Raw genomic sequence first — 20,218 nt, 5'->3', positions numbered from 1 at the left:
TCGTGGCAACCTCTGGGACGGTGGAAGATGTGGCTGCTACCCGTTGAAAGAGACATTGTTGCTTGCCCACTCTACAGTCATCTCCCTTTCTTACTTGCTAATGGCAAACTCATCTGTTTGGGTGTCACTGTATACTCCCTAGGGGATGAATCTAAACTCATGTGAATCTCTCCTGCCGACCCAGTTGCCCAGGATCGGTTAAGGGATGGGTTTGGACCCACTCCAGGTTGATGAGATATGAAGACACATTTGCTGCAGGATCCTAGGAAATATTTCATTCCTGAGAAAAGACAGTTACAACTGAAGAAAGCTCTTCTGTCCTCCCTTCTCCCCTGCTTGGTGAGCTGTCACAGGGGGATATGATATTGAATCGAGGCAACCATTTTGCATCCATGGGAAGAAACATCACCGCCATATTGGAAGTGGCAGATGGGCCCTCAATGACCTGTGTTCTTGACACAGGTACCCTGCCTGTGTAACAACCCTGGGGCCACCCCCTGCCATTTGTTGTTAAGTGCATAGCACATATCCTAATGCTTTAAGCCATTATGAAGGTTTGACTTCCTTCCCCCTTTTCCCCTCAGCTGCTTCAAGCACTTAGCATCCTTCTAGAATTACAGGAGAGACTGGAGTGGCTTATGGTATTGGGAGAGTCTAGGGGACCCCTAACTCTTGTAGGTCATTCTACTTTTCCAGTAAGAATTTTCCCTTTATCTTTACTCTAGAATGACTTCTTGTACCTCATTGATACTCCTCCTTCATAGTGTCCAGTATAGGCGAAGGAATGATGTGTGTTGACTGGAAGACACAGTGACCACGGATTAGCAATGGCTTTGTTCTGGGATTAAGAACCCAGGACCTATCAACCCAACAGAGGTATTGTTAAGCTTGAGGATGAGTCTGAGATATAACTAGGTGAATGAAAGATGGGCCGGTAGCTCCAACATAGTTCAAAGCAGGTAAAGGCTAGATACACCAAATGGACACTGACGCCCACCCACGTGCGGTTCCTCTGGCCATGTCCCGCCTCCTTTTGCTTGGGGCTGATTAACCAGATACTAACTCGCTCTCCAGATACAAGTGGATGAGGAAGAACCACCGCAGTAGATGCTCTCATGCCATTTCCCAAATAGCCGATGCACTGCTTTTCCACTCTTGTCAAATACTGTACCTTCAATCTCATGGGCATTAGTGCTCCAGTATTTTGCCTAGGAGTCAAATGAGAGTCATCTGTTTAGTGTTTTGGGGTCAATTTATTACAGATATTAAGAGAAAACAAAAGAGGAGAGAAAAAGTACCATATGAATGATTCTATGCTACATATGGTTTGCTGGTTCTGTTTTAATCATACTTTTAATTATTTAATGAAAAGTAAAAAGCTAGCACTTTATTTACAGTTTGTAACTCAACCACCAACATTTGTGTAAGACACAATTTTTTTCGACTTTCACTACATGCATAGTAGAAAGGAAAGGCTCAGTTCTCATACATCCACCAAGCAGGGGCTGGCCCTTAGCACCCCCTCCGGAACAGCTATTTCCTGGCTGTCACTGGGGCTCTGACTACTGTAGTTTAAAAGAAATGTAACTCATGTAATTTTTTCTCTGAAGGAACTAGACAATCCTTTGTAAACCAACAAATTTTTTAACCAAGTTTGTAAACCAATCAATTTTCTGTTCCTCCTATTAGTTCCCCCCACCTCCCCCAAACCAGATCTGTTCACCTAACTTATAGGAACCTTATACAACCCGTATTCCCACTATGAATTGGTCCTGGTCTGAGATCAGCTCATCTTGGCTCAGCCTTGTGTGTTTTACATATACAGTACCACATTGCAGCCAGCAGAGAGAGCTCTAACTCCCTAGTGTTGATTTTTAAACTTCTCCCAATTACATGGCTGCCCTAAAAATCTCTGCAAAAGACCAGAAGGCATTACTCCATAAGTCAAAAAATCCTACTACTATTTTCAGCCAAAACAGAATCCACATTTGGAAACCAATAAAGTTGAGTGACATTTCCAGGCCATATCTGGTAGACTGGCTTCCCCATTCCAACCAAGTCTGTGGTAAAAATGGGAGGAAGGGCAGAGTACAGCAGTACCCCAGAGCTGAATCAGAAAGGTAACAGCGAGTTCTCTAGTCATGTAAAGATGGGGGACAGGGAAACAAACACGGTCCAGGCTCTTCAGTTTATTCTAAAGCAGGAGTCAGATTTCCTCTTTAAAGATATTTGCCAACAAGTCCAATGATGGGAAGCCACAGAGGGAGGCAGTCACGTTCCACAGGCAACGGCTGCCTCTGCTTTCAGATTCTCTTTCAACACCAGAGGTACGTCTAGTGTTCTAATTCTGTTCGTCTCTCATCACTATGAAAATTTGTTCCCTGGTCCTCAGTGGACGAGTACCAAGTGGTTGGTAGAAATGGGAGTGGAGCACACTTCTGTGGGGAAAATTCTGAAAACAAGGCGGCTCTCACCTGGATATCTATCTATCTATCTATCTATCTATCTATCTATCTATCTATCTATCTCCCAGTTATTTATGTCCCTGCTCCAGGTGGCCTTTGCTTCTTTTTGTAGAGAGCTTAGATGAAGCTTTCACGGCAGGGTCATTTGTATTTTACGCCAAATCACTACCAGCTTTAGGTCTCTCTACAACCCAGTTTGACTTATAGGATATAATAAAGACCCCCATCCACCTCTCCATAATGTCCCCCACCTGCTACAGGTGGTGCAGAGAGGTACCGTGTGAAATTCCACAGTTAGAACCTAATCTCTTGGCTTATGATTTTGATCTTAATTAAATGCAAATATTCCTTGAGGAAGGTAGCACTTTAAGGCCATTTTGTATACATGAGAATTTTAAGGACAAGAGGGAATTTCAGGAGGAAGAGAAGTTGGGGAGAGGGCTCAAATCAAGGAATTTGGAAAGCTGGAAAGGTAAGCAGACTATTCCAGGCTCTCTGCCCCAGGAGAATCTGTGAATGTTCATGAGCCTCTGCTGTGTGCTGGGCACCACTGCCAGGCATTGGCCACAGCAGTGGGCAAGACAGACCAGGCTTCTGCTTTTCTGGAGTCAGGAATGGCAAGGAGGGTGTGGGGCAGAGAAATAAGCAAGTAAAGCAACAGCGAGCAAGCTAACTGCAGATGGTGATGAACATTGAAGAAAATGGGGTACGATAGAGTGTGACTAACAAGGAGGATGGAAGGATCTGGGGAGAGGGGCCCGAGCAGAAGGAAATGGAGAGAGAAAAAGAAGGACAGTGCAGCTCAAGGATGGTGAGCAAGAAAGGGAACGAGGGGTGGCAGGAGTTGAGGTTGGAGAAGAATGAGGGTAGGGTGTGTGTGTGTGTGTGTGTGTGTGTGTGTGTGTGAGTGAGGGGTGGTGGGGGTGAGGAGTGCAGACTCTGAGGAGTGCAGACTCTGCAGGCTTTTGCTGAGAAAGATGGAAATTGTCAGAGGATTTTGGTCAAATATGGCATGACTTGCATTTTTAAAAATTGTGGTAAAACATATATAACATAATGTTTACTGTTTTAACCATTTCTAAGTGTATAATGGAGTGGCTTTAAGTACGTTCACAATGTTGTGTAACCATTGCCTTATATATCTCCAGAACTTTTCATCTTCCCAAACTGAAACTCTGTACCCATTAAGTAATGACTCCCCATTCCCTCCAGTCCCCAGCCCTTGGCAACCACCATTCTACTTTGTCTTTACGGATGCGGCTGCTCCAGGTACCTTACATAAATGGAATCATATCTGTCCTTTTGTGTCTGGCTTATTTCACTTAGCATAATGTGTTCAAGGCTCATCCGTACTGTAACATGATGACATGTTTCAACAGGGTCCCTCTGGCTGCCACACTGAAGACAGACCATAGGGGAGTAAAGGCGGAAGGAAGGAGGCCAGGAGGGGCCATGGCCCTGGTCCAGGTGAGAGAGGTGGGGCTGGGACCAGGGAGCACCTGGCATTGCTTGTCTACTGGCACAAAAGCGAAGGTGAAAAACTTCCCAAGACACCCTGTGCCCTGAGGCCCAGCTCTGCCGAGGCCTGTCCAGCGCCAGAGCTCACAGGCCACCCAGGTTACCTTTATAAAGTTCACTTTGCAGTGGCAGGAATCATCATTCACGTTCTTGATAACAATCTCTCCATAGTGCTCGATCCACCTCTGCCCACTTAAGATGTTATGGATGCAAGAGGTCACTTTGTTCCACTCAAAATGATCTCCAAAACTAAAGGAAGAAAAAGTGAAAGTAACAACTACCAGAGCAGCCAGCAGCTAATGCAAAGGAGCACTGCTGCTTAAAAAACAAGTCCTGTAATGAATTACTCATTCCTTCATTAATGGAGCCAACACCGACTGAGCCGTGCTGGGCAGTCTAAGAGCTTTCACCCTCTCAGGAGGCTGGGAGGTGGGTGAAGGTCAGACCCAGGGGGCTGCCAGAGGCTCCACTAGAAGCTGGAGGTCTCCTGGAACAACCCACTCTGTCCTGTGCTAGAGGAGACGTGTCGAAAGTCACCGAACTATGAAAGCAGAGTGGCAAGGGGAGGGTAGAGGGGTTTTCCACAATGTGCTCTCTACACACATACATACATGTGCACACACACGAATGTGTACATACAGGCACACACATGCACATATATACTTATGTATATACACGTGTAGGTGTGTATATTTAGGCACATATGTATACAGGCAGATCTCGCTTTATTGCGTTCTTTACAAGTTGAAGGTCTGTGGCAACCCTGTGTAGAGCAAGTCTATTGGCAGCATTTTTCCAACAGCATCTGCTCCCTTCATGTCTATGAAGTATATAAAACATAACTTTCATAAGCAATGGGAACCCAAAAAATTCATGTGGCTCACTATATTGTAATATTTGCTTTATTGCAGTGGTCTAGAACCAAACCCACAATATCTCTGAGGTGTGTCTGTATACATACACACACACATATATATTTTACATATTACTCTTAAGATACATATATCTTAAATCTTTTACAATGAGAAGGTATTCAGATATGACTTATGGAGTTAAATAATAATTATGAGGATAATGGTAACAAGACCAAACACTTAAATGACACATAATATGGGCCAATTACTATTTTTTTTTTTTTGCAGTATGCGGGCCTCTCACTGTTGTGGCCTCTCCCGTTGCAGAGCACAGGCTCCGGACGGCAGGCTCAGCGGCCATGGCTCACGGGCCCAGCCGCTCCGTGGCATGTGGGATCTTCCCGGACTGGGGCACGAACCCATGTCCCCTGCATTGGCAGGCGGGCTCCCAACCACTGCGCCACCAGGGAAGCCCGCCAATTACTATTTTAAGTGCTTTCCGTATCTGCTTAACCTTCGCAACAGTCTTATGAAGTAGATGGTTCATTATCCCTGTTTCATAGATGAGAGAACTGGTGATCAGAAAGGTTAAGTAACCTGCCCAAGGATTTGCATCTAGTAAGTAATGGTGTGAGCACAGGAGTCCCAGTAGCCCCGTTCCAGAGGCCATAATGATTACCATTTCGCTTTATGAATAAGTATCAATAATCCCTGAAGATCAAGGCCATAGCTTTCTTTAAAAATTTTTTTGACAGCGAGGCAGGACAACAGTGCTAAAGAAATATTATCATTCTTAATTGTGTTAGAAAGTAGAAATGTATTTTTTAAAGCCCCTACTTGGGAACTTTGGTGTTCAGGAAGCATTTCCATTAGAGAAAACAAAAATGTGAGACTGTCAAAATGAAGAACATTTGAAGCTACTGTCAAACACATTAACAGAAAAAAACACACTCAGCACCACGGGGGACAATGGGAATCCTGTTCCTAAACCTTGGCCCTAAATTCTATAAAGTTCCTAACCACAGAAGGAGAACTTACGCTGGCAGAGTCACATGGGTTGTGCCAATGGGAACAATTTCCATGGATTTGCCCCAGAATTTGTTCTTCCATCTCATGTCTGAAATGAAATAATACCAAATATTACATATTTAGCAGGCGAGCTAGGTAGATCAAAGCGTTCTTAGGCTGGATAAATGATCAACCACAATACAGGACAATCTCTTCATAATAAAATTCATTATTATTCAATGTAAGTAGCAACTGAGTACCTGGAACAGAATCAGAGAAACTAAAATTATAAAGTCCCTCCCTTGGAAGAACTCACAGTGGGAAAGGCATACAGAAGTGAAAACGAGTAAGGCCCCCCAGAGAGGCACGGGCCACAACTGGGTATGTTGTAAGGTGAAATGGAACCAGAGAAGGAAAGCCCAACATGCTTGGGGAAGGCATCAGAAGAGGTTTGTCTAAAGAGGCCGCTTAAACTGGGCTTGAAGAATAAACAGTTCACTAGGCAGAGAAAAAGCAGTTTAAGGCAGAAGACATGAGAAGACACGAGAGAACAGGGTGTGGTTCTGTCCTCTGGGTCTCAGACTGTTTAGAGAGAAGAGTAGGAAAACAGCTTGAGTGCAAAAAAACAGCGGGCCCTACAAGCTTGGCTAAGAAGTCTGATTTGGGTGCACTGGGGGAAATAAGGTTTTGTTTAGACAGAGAATTGATGTGATGAGATACAGACTTTGCCAAGATAATTGGCAGCAGTATGGAGAATGGAACAGGAGCAGGAGAGATGAGAAGCAGGTGACCTGTATGCTCAAGGGATAAAAGAGGATGAAGTGAACCAGGACAGGGGTGGTAGGGATGGAGTAGAAGGGAATGATCCTGGAACCATTAAAGAAGCAGAGATAAAACTGGGTGACAAATTAGATGCTGATTGTGAAAGACGGGGAGAATTTGTGGATGATCTCAGATTCTTCCAACTTGCATGAATGATAGTGCCATCAGAGAGACAGGGAATAGAAAAAGAAGGGCAGAGGCAGACGATCCCTCTGGCTGCTGGGTGACAATACACAGACCATAGGGGAGCAAAGGTGAATGCAGGGAGGACAGTAGGGGGTCATGGCCGTGGTCCAGGAGAGAGGTGGGCTGGGACCAGGAAGCTCCTGGGCACATATTACATGATTCTATTTATATGACATGTCCGGACTAGGCAAACCTTTAGGGACAGAAAGAAGATCAGTGGTTGCCTAAGGATGGAAGAGCTTGACAGAAATTGGAAGGTGGGGGGTGGGGGTGGGGGGGAGCCACTAAAAGGTGGGAAAAGAGGTTTCTTTTTGGAGTGATGAAAATGTTCTAAAATTGATTGTAGTGATGATTGTACAGCTCTGTGAATACATGAAAAACCACTGACTTGTACCTTTTAATTAGGTGAGTTGTATAGCCTATAAATTATATCTCAATAAGCTGTTACCCCCCAAAAGATAATTGGTTGTTTAAAGCAAATTAGTAACAATGTATGACAGGGTTTATAACATATGTAAGTAAAATGTTTGTCCACAATAGCAAACGTTGGGGAAGGGGAAATAGAAGTACACTTTTGTAAGCTGCCTTTGCTATATGTTAAGTAGCATAATATCACTTGAAAGGAGACTGTGATATGTTAAAGATATATAATATGAATCCTAAAGTAACAACCAAAAAATGGAACAAAGAAGTACAGCTAATAAGGCAACAAAGGATATACAATGGAATCACAGAAAATAATTAATCCAAAAGAACGTAAAAAAAGAAGAAAAGGGGAACAAAGAACAGATGCAACAAACAGAAAGCAAATAACAAGAGGCCAAATTTAAAACCAACTATGTTGATAATCACAATAAATGTAAGTGATCTAAACAATCTAATCAAAAGGCAGGAAAATGTCAAAGTGGATAAAAAAAAGCAAGATTTGGCAGTCGTGGTCTTATGGAGACACGGGATTGCCCAGGAAGAAGCTGATGAAGAAGCAAAGGGAGTGGAGGAGAAAATTCTGATTGATGTAAGGAGCACACAGGAAGTACTTGAAGAAGACCCCTCCCATTACCTAATACCTAACTTAAAAAAATAATAATAAAGTGCTAACAAGGTCAATGACACAGCAATTAGGAGGTTAGATATCTTATGGGAATTATTTCCAGAGGGTTTCGGTGAAAGAGAAGTCTCCAGTCAAGCTTCAATTTTAAACTTTAGTAGCAAAGACTCAGAAAGGAAACCATGGTACTTGTAACCTAAACTGGTAATATTGCATCCAGAGAGAGAAACTGGATGGCTACGAACTGGAATGGGGGAAGGAAATTTTTCCACAAAATACTCTTTCTCATCTTTTAAATTTTATAGATGCATTTAAAAAAAGGCAGTGTGGCATATCAGGTGTTAACCAGTTAGCAGAAAAGAATCTTTTAAAAAACTGACATGTGCTCATTGTTCTAAAACCTGGGATGCTCAAATTTTCTTTCTATAGCACCTTCTGACTTTGGAATAAATAACTTAACAAAATTAATTAATCCATTTAGGAAATATTTGCAGCCTTATTTATTCTTCAGAGCAAGCCATCCCTTCCCAAATTCAAAATATAATAAACTGAATACAGGAACAACCCCAAACTGAAAAAAAAAGTCAGCAATGTAAAATTTCAGAAATAAAATTTAAAGCTTCAAAAGCAAAAGAACCATCTGCTGTCTAGAATCTGATAAATAACCGTAAATATTTAATGTCTTGAAATACATGAGGCATTTCAAATGGCCACGGAATGTGATAAAGGAAAAATTGTAGCAATAAACCATGGTGGTGGCCCAGACAAAGACTGAGGATTTTGAAAGAAGAGAACAACTAAGTTATCCTCCAGAATCTTGAATTTTGAAGTCGACAAACGGCAGTTATTGTTCAGAGGTGAGAGGCAAGAACATCAAGTGGTACAGTTGCTTCCAATGAGGCCCAAGTCCAGGGCCCACTTTTGACCTTAACAAGCGTTTACAGTAGTTCCTGAATGAAATAAATTATACCATTACACAAAAGGACAGAAGTCAAATATACGAGCACATTACCTTGCCAGAAAACAAAATTTCCAGACTCAGCGTGACATGCAGAAATAGGTGGATGGTGGCTGACCTGATGGAAACAAAGGCGAAGAAACAAACAATTAACTTTTGTGTCTCACGAAATCCATTCTTTCTCCCTTGCACTGAGATGTAATATGATTGCAGCGTCGAACTGAACGGAAACTTGTTTAGTTTCCCTTCAATAAGTCTGTCCTCAAGAGGGTGCTCCTGACATAGTCAGCTCTGTCTTGCTCAAATATGTCAGGAAAAAGCCTGTGAATGGAAGCCTCCAGAAGCCTGGGGAAAAAGCAGCCGAGTGGTGAGTGATGAGGGTAGAGACGTGTTTTGAAAGACATGAAAACAAAAGCAGAGATGCAAACACTGCCCACTTATAAATCATCTAATCTGACGTTAGCTGCCAAGGTCAAAATCAATGCTATTCTGAAAGGACCCACAAATGTTTTAATTAAGATGTCAAACAGTCGAACCTAGTTACGTAAATATTCCTAAGCAACACACAAATGCTCTTTGGCTCAGCAGATTTTACTCTTTTGAAAACTCTGCATCACATAGTCCAGCCACTTTTTATTAAATCACTGACGAGAAGACGAATCCAAGATAGTTTTTTTAAAAAAAGAATGTTTTTATAAAAAAAAAAAAAAGCTAAACAATTATGGAAGAAATGTTAGTCAACTGCTAAGAAAAAATTTTTGTTCATAAAAATATCTTGAGTAAATATGCAAATTACATTCTAGAAAAGAGAGTCCCGTGTAACAGAGACTGTAGCTCATTTCCCTGCCTTTTATCACTGAGGTCATTACTTCTGTTTTATTCACTAATGAAGAAGCTAAAGAGAAAAGACTTCTCAGTTAATTTCCTCATTATCTCAGTAACAGGAAAGGCACGAGAGCAGTATATGTGCTGTTACCATAATTCGGTATTAGTAAAACCAGAGTAATGCTGCTAGCGGCGTTTACAGAAATTTCTCTGACTAAGCTGGTTCTTAGCAAAGGTATCTTACATTTAGGGCATTTGGGCCAAAGCCATCATATTATACATGAGGAGACTGAAACTAGAAAGACTTAAGTAACAGTAACGTTTCCCAAACACACTGATAGGGAGGAAGTAGAGGTAAACCCCAGCATTTTTGGTTTACAGATGGTTTTCAAAAAAGTTTCACAAAAAAAAATCCTTAAGCAGCCACACCCTGTTTTCAAACATATCTTATCAACAACTCAGTATACTCAGAACCCGGCTTGAGGTGAACAGGTGTGGCAGGAAGTGGGGATGACCAATCCACAACCACTCGCCTTGCTCTGGACCCTGAACTGCAGTGAACACGGAACACAGTTTAAGAACCACTTCTGTGACCCTCCTCCAGGTGGAGAACGGCAGGGACAGGATCATCGTGAGTGACACCACACACACGTTCAACTGATGGGAGTGCAATGGTACCAGCCTGGCTCGGAGAAAAGTAGGGACAAAGATGTCAACAGGGCAGGCATCTTTCAGGTCTTGATGAACATAAATCCCAGATCCAATATGAGGTGGGAGGTGCACATTTACTGTCCCTTGATGGTCTTAATTCTCAGAGGCCTCTTGAGAATGTGAGCCCCCTCCCCGTGCCTATGTGCTTTTCAGCTCAAACACTGACTTAGAAACCTCACTCCTAAAATGCAACTCTCTGCTTTCCTTCATCTTCTTCTTTTTCAGTCCAACCCCCTGAAGATACTTTATATCACAAACCGCTACACCCCTGTTTTCCCTTCTTTTCCCACTAGCTCTCAACAAAAACAGCGGAGTTAACTTTTAAGCCTCAGGATCATATAAAACTAAACTAGGGCAAGACAACACCAACCCCTCACTTCTTCACTCTACCTGCCCTATCCACCCCCGAGTGGAGGGGAGAGGAGCTATGGAATGTTCCCCTGTCCCACAATGTAGGCATATTTTAAAGTAGATTATTATAAAGTAGATCATATTCATTCCCACAGAAATTATATAGTAAAAAATGTAAAGATCACAGCCTTTATCAAGAATTTGGCATTTTATAAGTCTGGCTAAATATAAACATCAAAGCAAAATACAATATATAAAAACTATAAACTCTTCTGTAATAATTTAAAATCCCATAATACAAGGATAAATATACTGTCCATATGAATTATAAAAGCAAGCCTATCACACCATAAAGTATACATATGTCCCATAAAATGCTAATTTGACCTTTTTTTTTTTTGCGTTACGCGGGCCTCTCACTGCTGTGGCCTCTCCCGTTGCGGAGCACAGGCTCCGGACGCGCAGGCCCAGCGGCCATCTTCCCGGACCGGGGCACGAACCCGTGTCCCTGCATCAGCAGGCGGACTCTCAACCACTGCGCCACCAGGGAAGCCCTAATTCGACCTTTTTTTTTTTTTTAATTTGACCTTTTAAAATGATTGTGTCAGATTAATGAATCAATGCTTAGCAAAGTGCCTTTAGATGGGGTCCAAGGGCTGTTTTCTGAATGCATTAATCTCAACATTGAAATATCAGTGATTTGGCTTATTTCTTTCTGGCTTAAAAAGGCCTTTGGGAGTGATTTATTTGGTGCACATGGCTTTTCAGAAGTTTACAAAGCTTTCCAGGGAAATTAAATTGATGCCTTATTTTTCTTTGATATATTTCCTCACAACAGGTTATTTATTCATGAAACATTTCTGAAGCCTCTGCCATGTGCTGCATGAGTTTCAGAGAGTGAGGGAGAGCTTCTGAAGTCCCACAGATCTAGAACCTAACTGCAATATCATCTACTGGCTGTATGACCTTGAGTGTGTTTTAAAACCCTCTGGGCCCCAATTACCTCATCTGCAAAATAGCGCTAGTACCACTGACTTTGCAAACCCAAAAAGATAACACATGGAAAGTGCCAGGATCATATGCTGGTATGGAGTAAGCAGAGATTAAATTTTAACTTTGTGTCATGAGTGGTATTTCCACTTAGCTCTCACGGTCACCTTGTGTCTTCATTACCCTTATTTTATAAATTAGGAAACGGGTTCTTTCCAGTGAAGAGCCTGCCCAGTGTTACACAGTTAATCAGTGATGAGGGTAGTGTTTTAAACCCAGGTCCTCAGACTTCAAATCCAATGCTGTTTCCTGCGATGCCTCAGCTGCTCCTCAATGACTGCTCTCAAAGTTGGGCTCTGGTCCCTCCCCAGAGCCTCGGCACACCATTAAGGTCCCATCTCATGGATACTTGGAGAAGGAATCTTCTGAGTCTGACCTTTCCAACCTCTCTCTCATTTATTTCTTTGTAGAATGAGGTCTGAGAATCCCTCTGGCTTCAAAATGCTATCATTCTAACATCTGTTTTCTTTGAATCCTAACATCAGAGGCGGCAGTGGATGCCAGCCAACTGGAGAAGATTCTGTTAAGTCTTTGATTAATTTTAATACCCATGGAAAGGGGGTAATACACAGTTAATCATTTAATCTTTGTTGATGGTAATCTCTCTAAAATCTACCGGAATAGAGAATAATGTGCACAATCGAACCTGTGTTTGCTAGTACGGGATTTGGTTGAGTTTCTCTTCTCATTACATTGTAACCCAGGCATAGAAAGGCACTAGATTTTGAGTCTGAACTGATTCAGCCCCACAGTAGACGCTGTCTGTTAGTCTGCTAGCTAAAGCCACTTTAGACTAGTTTTTTAGTATCTCTCTCCATCACTTCCTCTCCATTCCAATCAAATAAGAGCAATTTCTGACTGGTAAGGATTCTCAAACATTCAGGAAATTAGTTTACATGGTTTTTATTGTGCAAATATTTATATGTATCTTTTTTCTACAATCCCAGAGTCAATGAGTTCCCATGGTAGTTAAGAATTCTTGTAATTTATTTGTGTATCTGAGGTCTTTCTTCACCCTGACCTAATCATTTGTGATAGATGCTTTGAGAATGCACTTTATATGAGGTGGGTGGTAAGGAGAGGAGAATATGGGTCAAGAGTGCATTCAATATGTGTGTATTTTGTAGGTTTTTCTTCTTCAGATTTAGAAAAATAAACCCTTAAATACATCAATTCTGCAGCTCTCCAGAGGCATAACTATAGAGTCCTCCTAGTTCTGGACGCGTCTCTAACCATGAAGTCCTGCTCGTGGAAAAGAGAACAAGTGGCAGGTCAAAAATCACCCACGGAGGGGACCAAGGCATTCATCAAACATTTGCTGATTGCCTGTGATGTGTCAGGCACTGTCTTAGTCACTGTGGATACAATGAGAAACAAAAGAAACAAAAATCTTTACCCTCCTGGAGTTTACATTTTAGTGCAGAAGTAGGTGAGACAGACTATTAAACAAATAAGCACATAATCTGTCAGTAGTAAAGGAGAATAAAGCAAGGATGAGGATGGAGGATGGCAGATGGTCAGTGGAAGTATCATATCAGACAGGGTGGTTGGGGCAGGACTCTGTGATAGAAACCTCTGAGGCTAAGAGAAATAAGGCAGTTAACCACATGGATAGCTGGGGGAAGTATGTCTAGATCAGAGGACACAGCCACTACCCAGGGCTGACAAATGCCTGATATGTTTTAGGAGAAGCAAAAAGGCCGGCATGGGGCTTCCCTGGTGGCGCAGTGGTTGAGAGTCCGCCTGCCGATGCAGGGGACACGGGTTCGTGCCCCGGTCCGGGAGGATCCCACATGCCGCGGAGCAGCTGGGCCCGTGAGCCATGGCCGCTGAGCCTGTGCATCCGGAGCCTCTGCTCCTCAACGGGAGAGGCCACAGCAGTGAGAGGCCCGTGTACGGCAAAAAAAAAAAAAAAAAAAAAAAAAAGGCCAGCATGGCTAAAGCTAAATGAGTCAAAGTGGAAGGAGTCATGATATCTGGGGGTGGCATATCGCAGGGCTTTGTGGGCCATAGCCAGGACTTGGGATTTGATCCCAAGTGACTGGGGAAATCGTGAGAGCAATCACTCTGGCTGCTGAGTGCAGAATTGGCTATGGAAACAAGAGACCAGTTGATGAGTCTATCGCAACAAGCCCAGTCATTGATGCCGATGGCTTGGGCTTGGTGGCCAGCACCAGTAGGGTGGCAGTGAAAATGGCTGGTTTTGGAAGGAAGATCCTAGGATTTGCTGATGAATAGGACGTGGATTATAAGAGAAAGCTATTAAGGAGGATGCCAAGGATACTGGCCTGATTTTGGGGAAAATACAGTTGCCAATTATTTTCTCTTCCCCTAAGTTCAGAGTTAAGCACTTATTTGATAAATACATGGTTTCTTAAAAAAAACAAAAAACAAAAAACAAAAAACTACATTAAGTAATGACTTGACCTAGAAATGCAGAAGCACTGGTTTAGTCACCTTACAGTTGACTTATTGCTTATTTTATTTGAACAGCTTGAATTTCCCCTGATAATGTCTTTAAACAAGCTGCCACTTTAATCAGAAGTAAATAACCCTACCTACTAGTAGATGAAAGAACTATTCAGACGGGTGATGTGGGTGTGCAACGGGGTGGGGGTGGGGGAGTGATAAGTAGGGTATTTTTAAATCCAGCCAAGAATGTTCAGAGTTCTGATGAGTAACAGAAAAGGAAGAAGGGCTGAACCCATGAAGCAAAAGATAAAAGACTTCAATTGAATCTCTTACATTTTAGTAACTCAATAACTTTGCTCAGCTTTGCTGCCAGAAACTCAACAGTAGTGGCTGGGTGGGTAAATGGTGAAGATGGCTTGAGCAGTGACCTGACAACTGAAGTTCCAGGTAATTAGGAAAAGCCACTTTTAGACAATAGCTTAACTGCTCATCCTTTATAGGCACCAACTTCTGTACTTTTGTTCCCAAAGGTACAAAACAGAGAAGCAAAGCAAACTGAAATGAGTTTTCTGACCCGTCCAGTCCCTGATGAAGCTCCAACCCAGGCTGCCCGAGAACCAAGAATCCTGCCAGCAGGATCCTCGGTCCCTGACAAGGCAAAGGAAGTCCGTTCCTTCTGGATTCCCTTGGAAAAAAAGGAAACTCCTCCCCTGAGAAGGTGGAACAGTCAGAGGTTAGCACATATGACGGGAATGTTTATGATTGATTCCTGAATATTCCTTGTTCACAAAGGCCACTGCCCAGCCCACAACGGGAGTTGAGAACAAAGCCCTACGTGAGTTTGGAGGATGAAAGGTTTATGTGACAATGAGAGGCAAAACCCCATAGTCTGAACAGTGTACAAAAGGCTGTTTTCACATCGGCAGCTGGTGACTCCGGCAGCTCTGAGCACTAAACCCACACAAGAGACACCAAAAAAAAGGTGAGGGAGAGAGGATGCTGGAATAGAAACAGAGGGTGCAGCTGAGGGCCGCTGGAAGGTGCCGATGGGCCTAGGCGTCGGTTTCCTCACCTGTAACTGATCCTCACCCCACTTGCCACACAGGGGTATTGTGAAGATCAAATAAGGTCCTGCGCAAGTTTGAAAAGCAAAAAGCACCCTGCAAGCATAATACTAGTTAACTGACAGGAGGAAAACTTGAACAGCAAATGCTTTCTCTCGTTTCTGACTGCACGAGTCATTTTGCTCCTGCATTTTTGGGTCTTCTGCATGAGATACAAGGTAAAGGGGGCACGCTTCCACATAGCTGAACTCTGCGCAGTAGTACTTACTTCAACTTCCTTAATCACCGACGACTCCAAACATCCCCATACCCACCAAAACCGCAAACCACAAAACCTAAGGGCTTGGAGGAAAGGGATAGACATCACTTTCCAAATCACCTGACTCTGCTGTCTAGAAAACTCAGTAGAAAAGCTGAGTTAGCTTTGTTTCTTTCCAGGTCCTTTCACTTGGAGATATGATTTCCGTCAATGTCCTCCTTAGAATAAAATTCAACCCCAAAATCTTAATTCGGGGTCCTGTTCAGTTTATTATATTAGTCATTCAGCAAGCTCTACTTATTGTAGAGAGATACAAGAAAGCAAAGAAGCCCCAAACTCTGAAAGCGGAAGTCCGTCACCTACACCTAATAGACAAGGGTAGAGTCACTCTGTCTCCGTAACAGAACATCTCCTGGGTCAGAAGCAGAAGGAGCCAGACTGGCAGGTACCAGCATGAAACAGAATAAATGCTCTGCCACTCTCTTTAGATGTGGTAAATTAGAAAGCCTTCATGCACAACGGGTCGCCAGGTCAGCATAACCAACGGGGCGAGGCAGGGAATGGGGGAGGCTGAATGGATGTTTCTCCTGCTGGCTGGGAAAGGAGGGCCCTGGTCAAAACCCTTTTCACTTCTGCGGCAGTGGACAGCCTGCCACGTTGAATTAAATAGCCACCTCTCCTTCTCACTGTACACTTACCTGATGGCTACAATTCTGTCTTCCTAAGTAGTCTATGGGGAAAGCATCACTGGTCAGGCTGACCAAAGCCATCTGGTCCCCACGGCAGGTCTATTTTTCATGCTAAAGGCATAGAGTAGCATTCTGGTTTACATGTGTCTCTTATAACCTTAGCTAGTGTGATTCTGTCCCTGAGAGGCTCGTCCATTCCCAGGTATATTTAAAGAACCAACTATCTAGCCCATAAGGCTAAATTCAAGACAGATGAAGTGGTTCCCTCATGATCAGGACTGTTGGTATCCCCATGGTGAAGCCAGCTGTGAGGACTCCTGGGTGCCTCATGGCTTGCTTTGTGTCAGAGACTCACCAGTGACAATATGCCACCTTCAAACCACCTGAATCAGTACAGTAGATATAGCACATCTTATTTCAACACTCCTCTAAGTGTTCTTAACACTGTGTATTAAAAAGCATTTTAGAAGTTGCCTCTAAATATAAGAGCAATAACCAGGTACTGAACGTGCTTTATATATCAATGTGTTATTTCACTTACCCTTCCTGCAACCTATGAGCTAAGCATGATCATTCCTATTTTACAGATAAACAACTGAGTTTCAGAAAGTTTAAGTAGCTTATACAAGGCCACACACAAAGTGGCGGGGTTAAGATTTTAAAGCAGGTCCATATGACACCCAGCACGCCCTATGCTACTAACAACGGCCAGATCCCTTTCTTGCTTATTTCCTTAGGATCCGTTTCACGGAACTAAAGACTAACTTATGTAATGCTCTTTCTGTCTCTGTGCACATGTGCCCAGGAGCTCTGCTTTCTCTCTCCCTGCCACCACAGTGGAAGCACGTGCAGATCCTGAATCAGCCCTGCCCCATCAAGGGCTAGTGGGATTGAAGCTCAGCTTTACAACAAGCTCACGTTACTACTCTTTTCTTCTACCTATTCTTCCTGTCCTGATTGTCTGCTGTAGTTTGGAGCTATTTTCGGCCTTTGTTTTTTCACATGAGTGCATGTAATACCATGGTAACCAAATTATATTTTCATTTATTCACATTCCATTTTAGATTTAGTATTTAAATAACCCAGTTGAATTTGAATCAGATTATCTTACCCTTTAACTACTGATTTAACCCCCTACCGCCCCAATATCAGTGTTTAATTTCTCGTTTTAGCTGCTAACTGGAAAGCGATTGAAAATGTGCTTTGGGATTATTGTATAGTCATTTTCCTTTGAGTTTCAGAGAACGGTGCTCGTAATTCACAGTTAAGACAACCACCATCTTCATAAGTCTCTCAGCCACACAACCCTCCCCTTCCTACTCCCATAATACCAGTCCACTGATGAACAAGGCAGCAAGATAACAGAAGGAAAATAATGTTTTAGCAACCCATCCCTTTTTCCTCAGTTTTCTAAGAATTGAGAGGGGTGAAATATATCAATGATGTTTCATGTTCCCAGGCTGACATTTAGGGATATACAGAGGGTAGACACACTTAGGTGCTGCCTTAACCAGATGGGAGAGAAATGCTCTTTATTTTCAGGCAGGATGCACTCTATTTTAGCTAAACAATTCCTTACTGACAGAGGTTTTCGATGTCCCCAACATTCCACTATGGCAAACCATGCTGTCATAACGTCAATGACGACAACAAACCTTCATGTAACACTTTATACTTCAAGTATAAGTGCTCTAAGTGCTAGTGAAAGGGAGAGCTGAGATTTGAATCTAGGCTGGCTGACTCCATAGATACTGTTCTTGAATATTATTCTCTGTTAACTCAGGCGGGAAGGGTCTTGTAGAACCTCCTTAGGGAACTCAAGCTGCGTAAGCATAAGGTATGTCCATCCACTGCATAAGGGACAGGCGTTCTTGTCTGCCCCCAGTTCCCACCCACTGCAGTATCCCAGCACCTGGAACAGTGACAGGCAGGTGGTATAGTCTCGAGAAATATTTATGGATGGAATGAATAAATACACGAATGAAGGATTCCTCTTAAATTAAAATCAAGAATAATGTGTTTATTTGGTGCTGCCCCTTCTGAAGGGGGTGCTTCTGCTCTAAAAGGATGATTCAGCAAGCTAGGGTGCACACTTCCAATCTCTAAGTTGCAGTTGGGCAAATGCTTCGTGCTTTAAAAGTCCATCCCCACACACTTATACCACAGAAGTCCACCCACTGGAGTGAAGGCTCTGAGCCCCACGTCAGGCTTCCCAACCTGGGGATCGGGCAACGGGAGGAGGAATTCCTAGAGAATCAGACTTTGAAGGCAAGTGGGATTTGACTGCAGGACTTCAACAGGACTGGGGGAAACAGAGACTCCACTCTTGGAGGGCACACACAAAGTAGTGTATGCATCGGGACACAGGGGAAGGAGCAGCGATCCCAGGGGAGACTGAACCAGACCTACCTGCTAGTGTTGGAGGGTCTCCTGCAGAGGTAGGGGGTAGCTCTGTCCCACTGTGAGGACAAGAACACTGGCAACAGAAGTTCTTGGAAGTACTCCTTGGCATGAGCCCTCCCAGAGTCCCCCATTAGCCTCACCAAAGAGCTCGGGTAGGCTCCAGTTTGGGGTCGCCTCAGGCCAAACAACCAACAGGGAGGGAACCCAGCCCCACCCATCAGCAGTCAAGCTAATTAAAGGTTTACTAAGCTCTGCCCACCAGAGCAACAGCCAGCTATCCCCACTACCAGTCCCTCCCATGAGGGAACTTGCACAAGCCTCTTAGATAGCCTCATCAATCAGAGGGCAGACAGCAGAAGCAAGAAGAAATACAATCCTGCAGCCTGTGGGGAAAAAAAACCCACATTCACAGAAAGATAGACAAGATGAAAAGGCAGAGGGCTATGTACCAGATGAAGGAACAACATAAAACCCCAGAAAAACAACTAAATGAAGTGGACATAGGTAACCTCCCAGAAAAAGAATTCAGAGTAATGATAGTGAAGATGATCCAGGACCTCGGAAAAAGAAGGGAGGCCAAGATTGAGAAGATGCAAGAAATGTTTAACAAAGACCTAGAAGAATTAAAGAACAAACAAACAGACATAAACAATACAATAAGTGAAATGAAAAATACACTAGAAGGAATCAATAGCAGAATAACCGAGGCAGAAGAACGAATATGTGACCTAGAAGACAGAATGGTGGAATTCACTGCTGCAGAACGGAATAGAGAAAAAAGAATGAAAAGAAATGAAGACAGCCTAAGAGACCTCTGGGAGAATATTAAATGCAACAACATTCGCATTATAGGGGTCCCAGAAGGAGAAGAGAGACAGAAAGGACCCGAGAAAATACTTGAAAGGATTATAGTCAAAAACTTCCCTAACATGGGAAAGGAAATAGCAACCCAACTCCAGGAAGGGCAGAGAGTCCCATACAGGAGAAATCCAAGGAGAAGCACACTGAGACACATGGTAATCAAACTGGCAAAAATTAAAGACAAAGAAAAATTATTGAAAGCAGCAAGGGAAAAATGACAAAAAACATACAAGGGAACTCCCATAAGGTTAACAGCTGATTTCTCAGCAGAAACTATACAAGACAGAAGGGAGTGGCATGATATACTTAAAGTGATGAAAGGGAAGAACCTACAACCAAGATTACTCTACCCAGCAAGGATCTCATTCAGATTCGATGGAGAAATCAAAAGCTTTACAGATAATCAAAAGCTAAGAGAATTCAGCACCACGAAACCAGCTCTACAACAAACGCTAAAGGAACTTCTCTAAGTGGGAAACACAAGAGAAGAAAAGGACCTACAAAAACAAACCCAAAACAATTAAGAAAATGGTCATAGTAACATACATATAAATAATTACCTTAAATATGAATGGATTAAATGCTCCAACCAAAAGACACAGGCTTGCTGAATGGATACAAAAACAAGACCCATATATATGCTGACTACAAGAGACTGAAAGTGAGGGGATGGAAAAAGATATTCCATGCCAATGGAAATCAAAATAAAGCTGGAGTAGCAATACTCATATCAG

At 42.9% G+C, this 20,218-nt stretch overlaps 1 protein-coding gene across 1 annotated transcript in view; it reads right to left on the bottom strand.

Annotated features, from left to right (window-relative positions):
• OSBPL3 (oxysterol binding protein like 3) overlaps positions 1-20,218 on the bottom strand; it is a 201,347-nt gene that overhangs the window by 8,244 nt on the left and 172,885 nt on the right. The window contains exons 18-21 of the mRNA XM_060156982.1: positions 8,914-8,977; positions 5,876-5,954; positions 4,088-4,232; positions 1,064-1,208 (exon numbers count right to left, since the gene is read on the bottom strand). Of these exons, the coding sequence (XP_060012965.1) occupies positions 1,064-1,208; positions 4,088-4,232; positions 5,876-5,954; positions 8,914-8,977 (433 nt within the window). The remainder of the gene's footprint in view (positions 1-1,063; positions 1,209-4,087; positions 4,233-5,875; positions 5,955-8,913; positions 8,978-20,218) is intronic.

The sequence above is a fragment of the Lagenorhynchus albirostris genome, chromosome 8 (genome assembly GCF_949774975.1).
Source record: "Lagenorhynchus albirostris chromosome 8, mLagAlb1.1, whole genome shotgun sequence".
Taxonomy (NCBI): domain Eukaryota; kingdom Metazoa; phylum Chordata; class Mammalia; order Artiodactyla; family Delphinidae; genus Lagenorhynchus; species Lagenorhynchus albirostris.
This window is presented reverse-complemented; position numbering and strand designations above follow the sequence as displayed.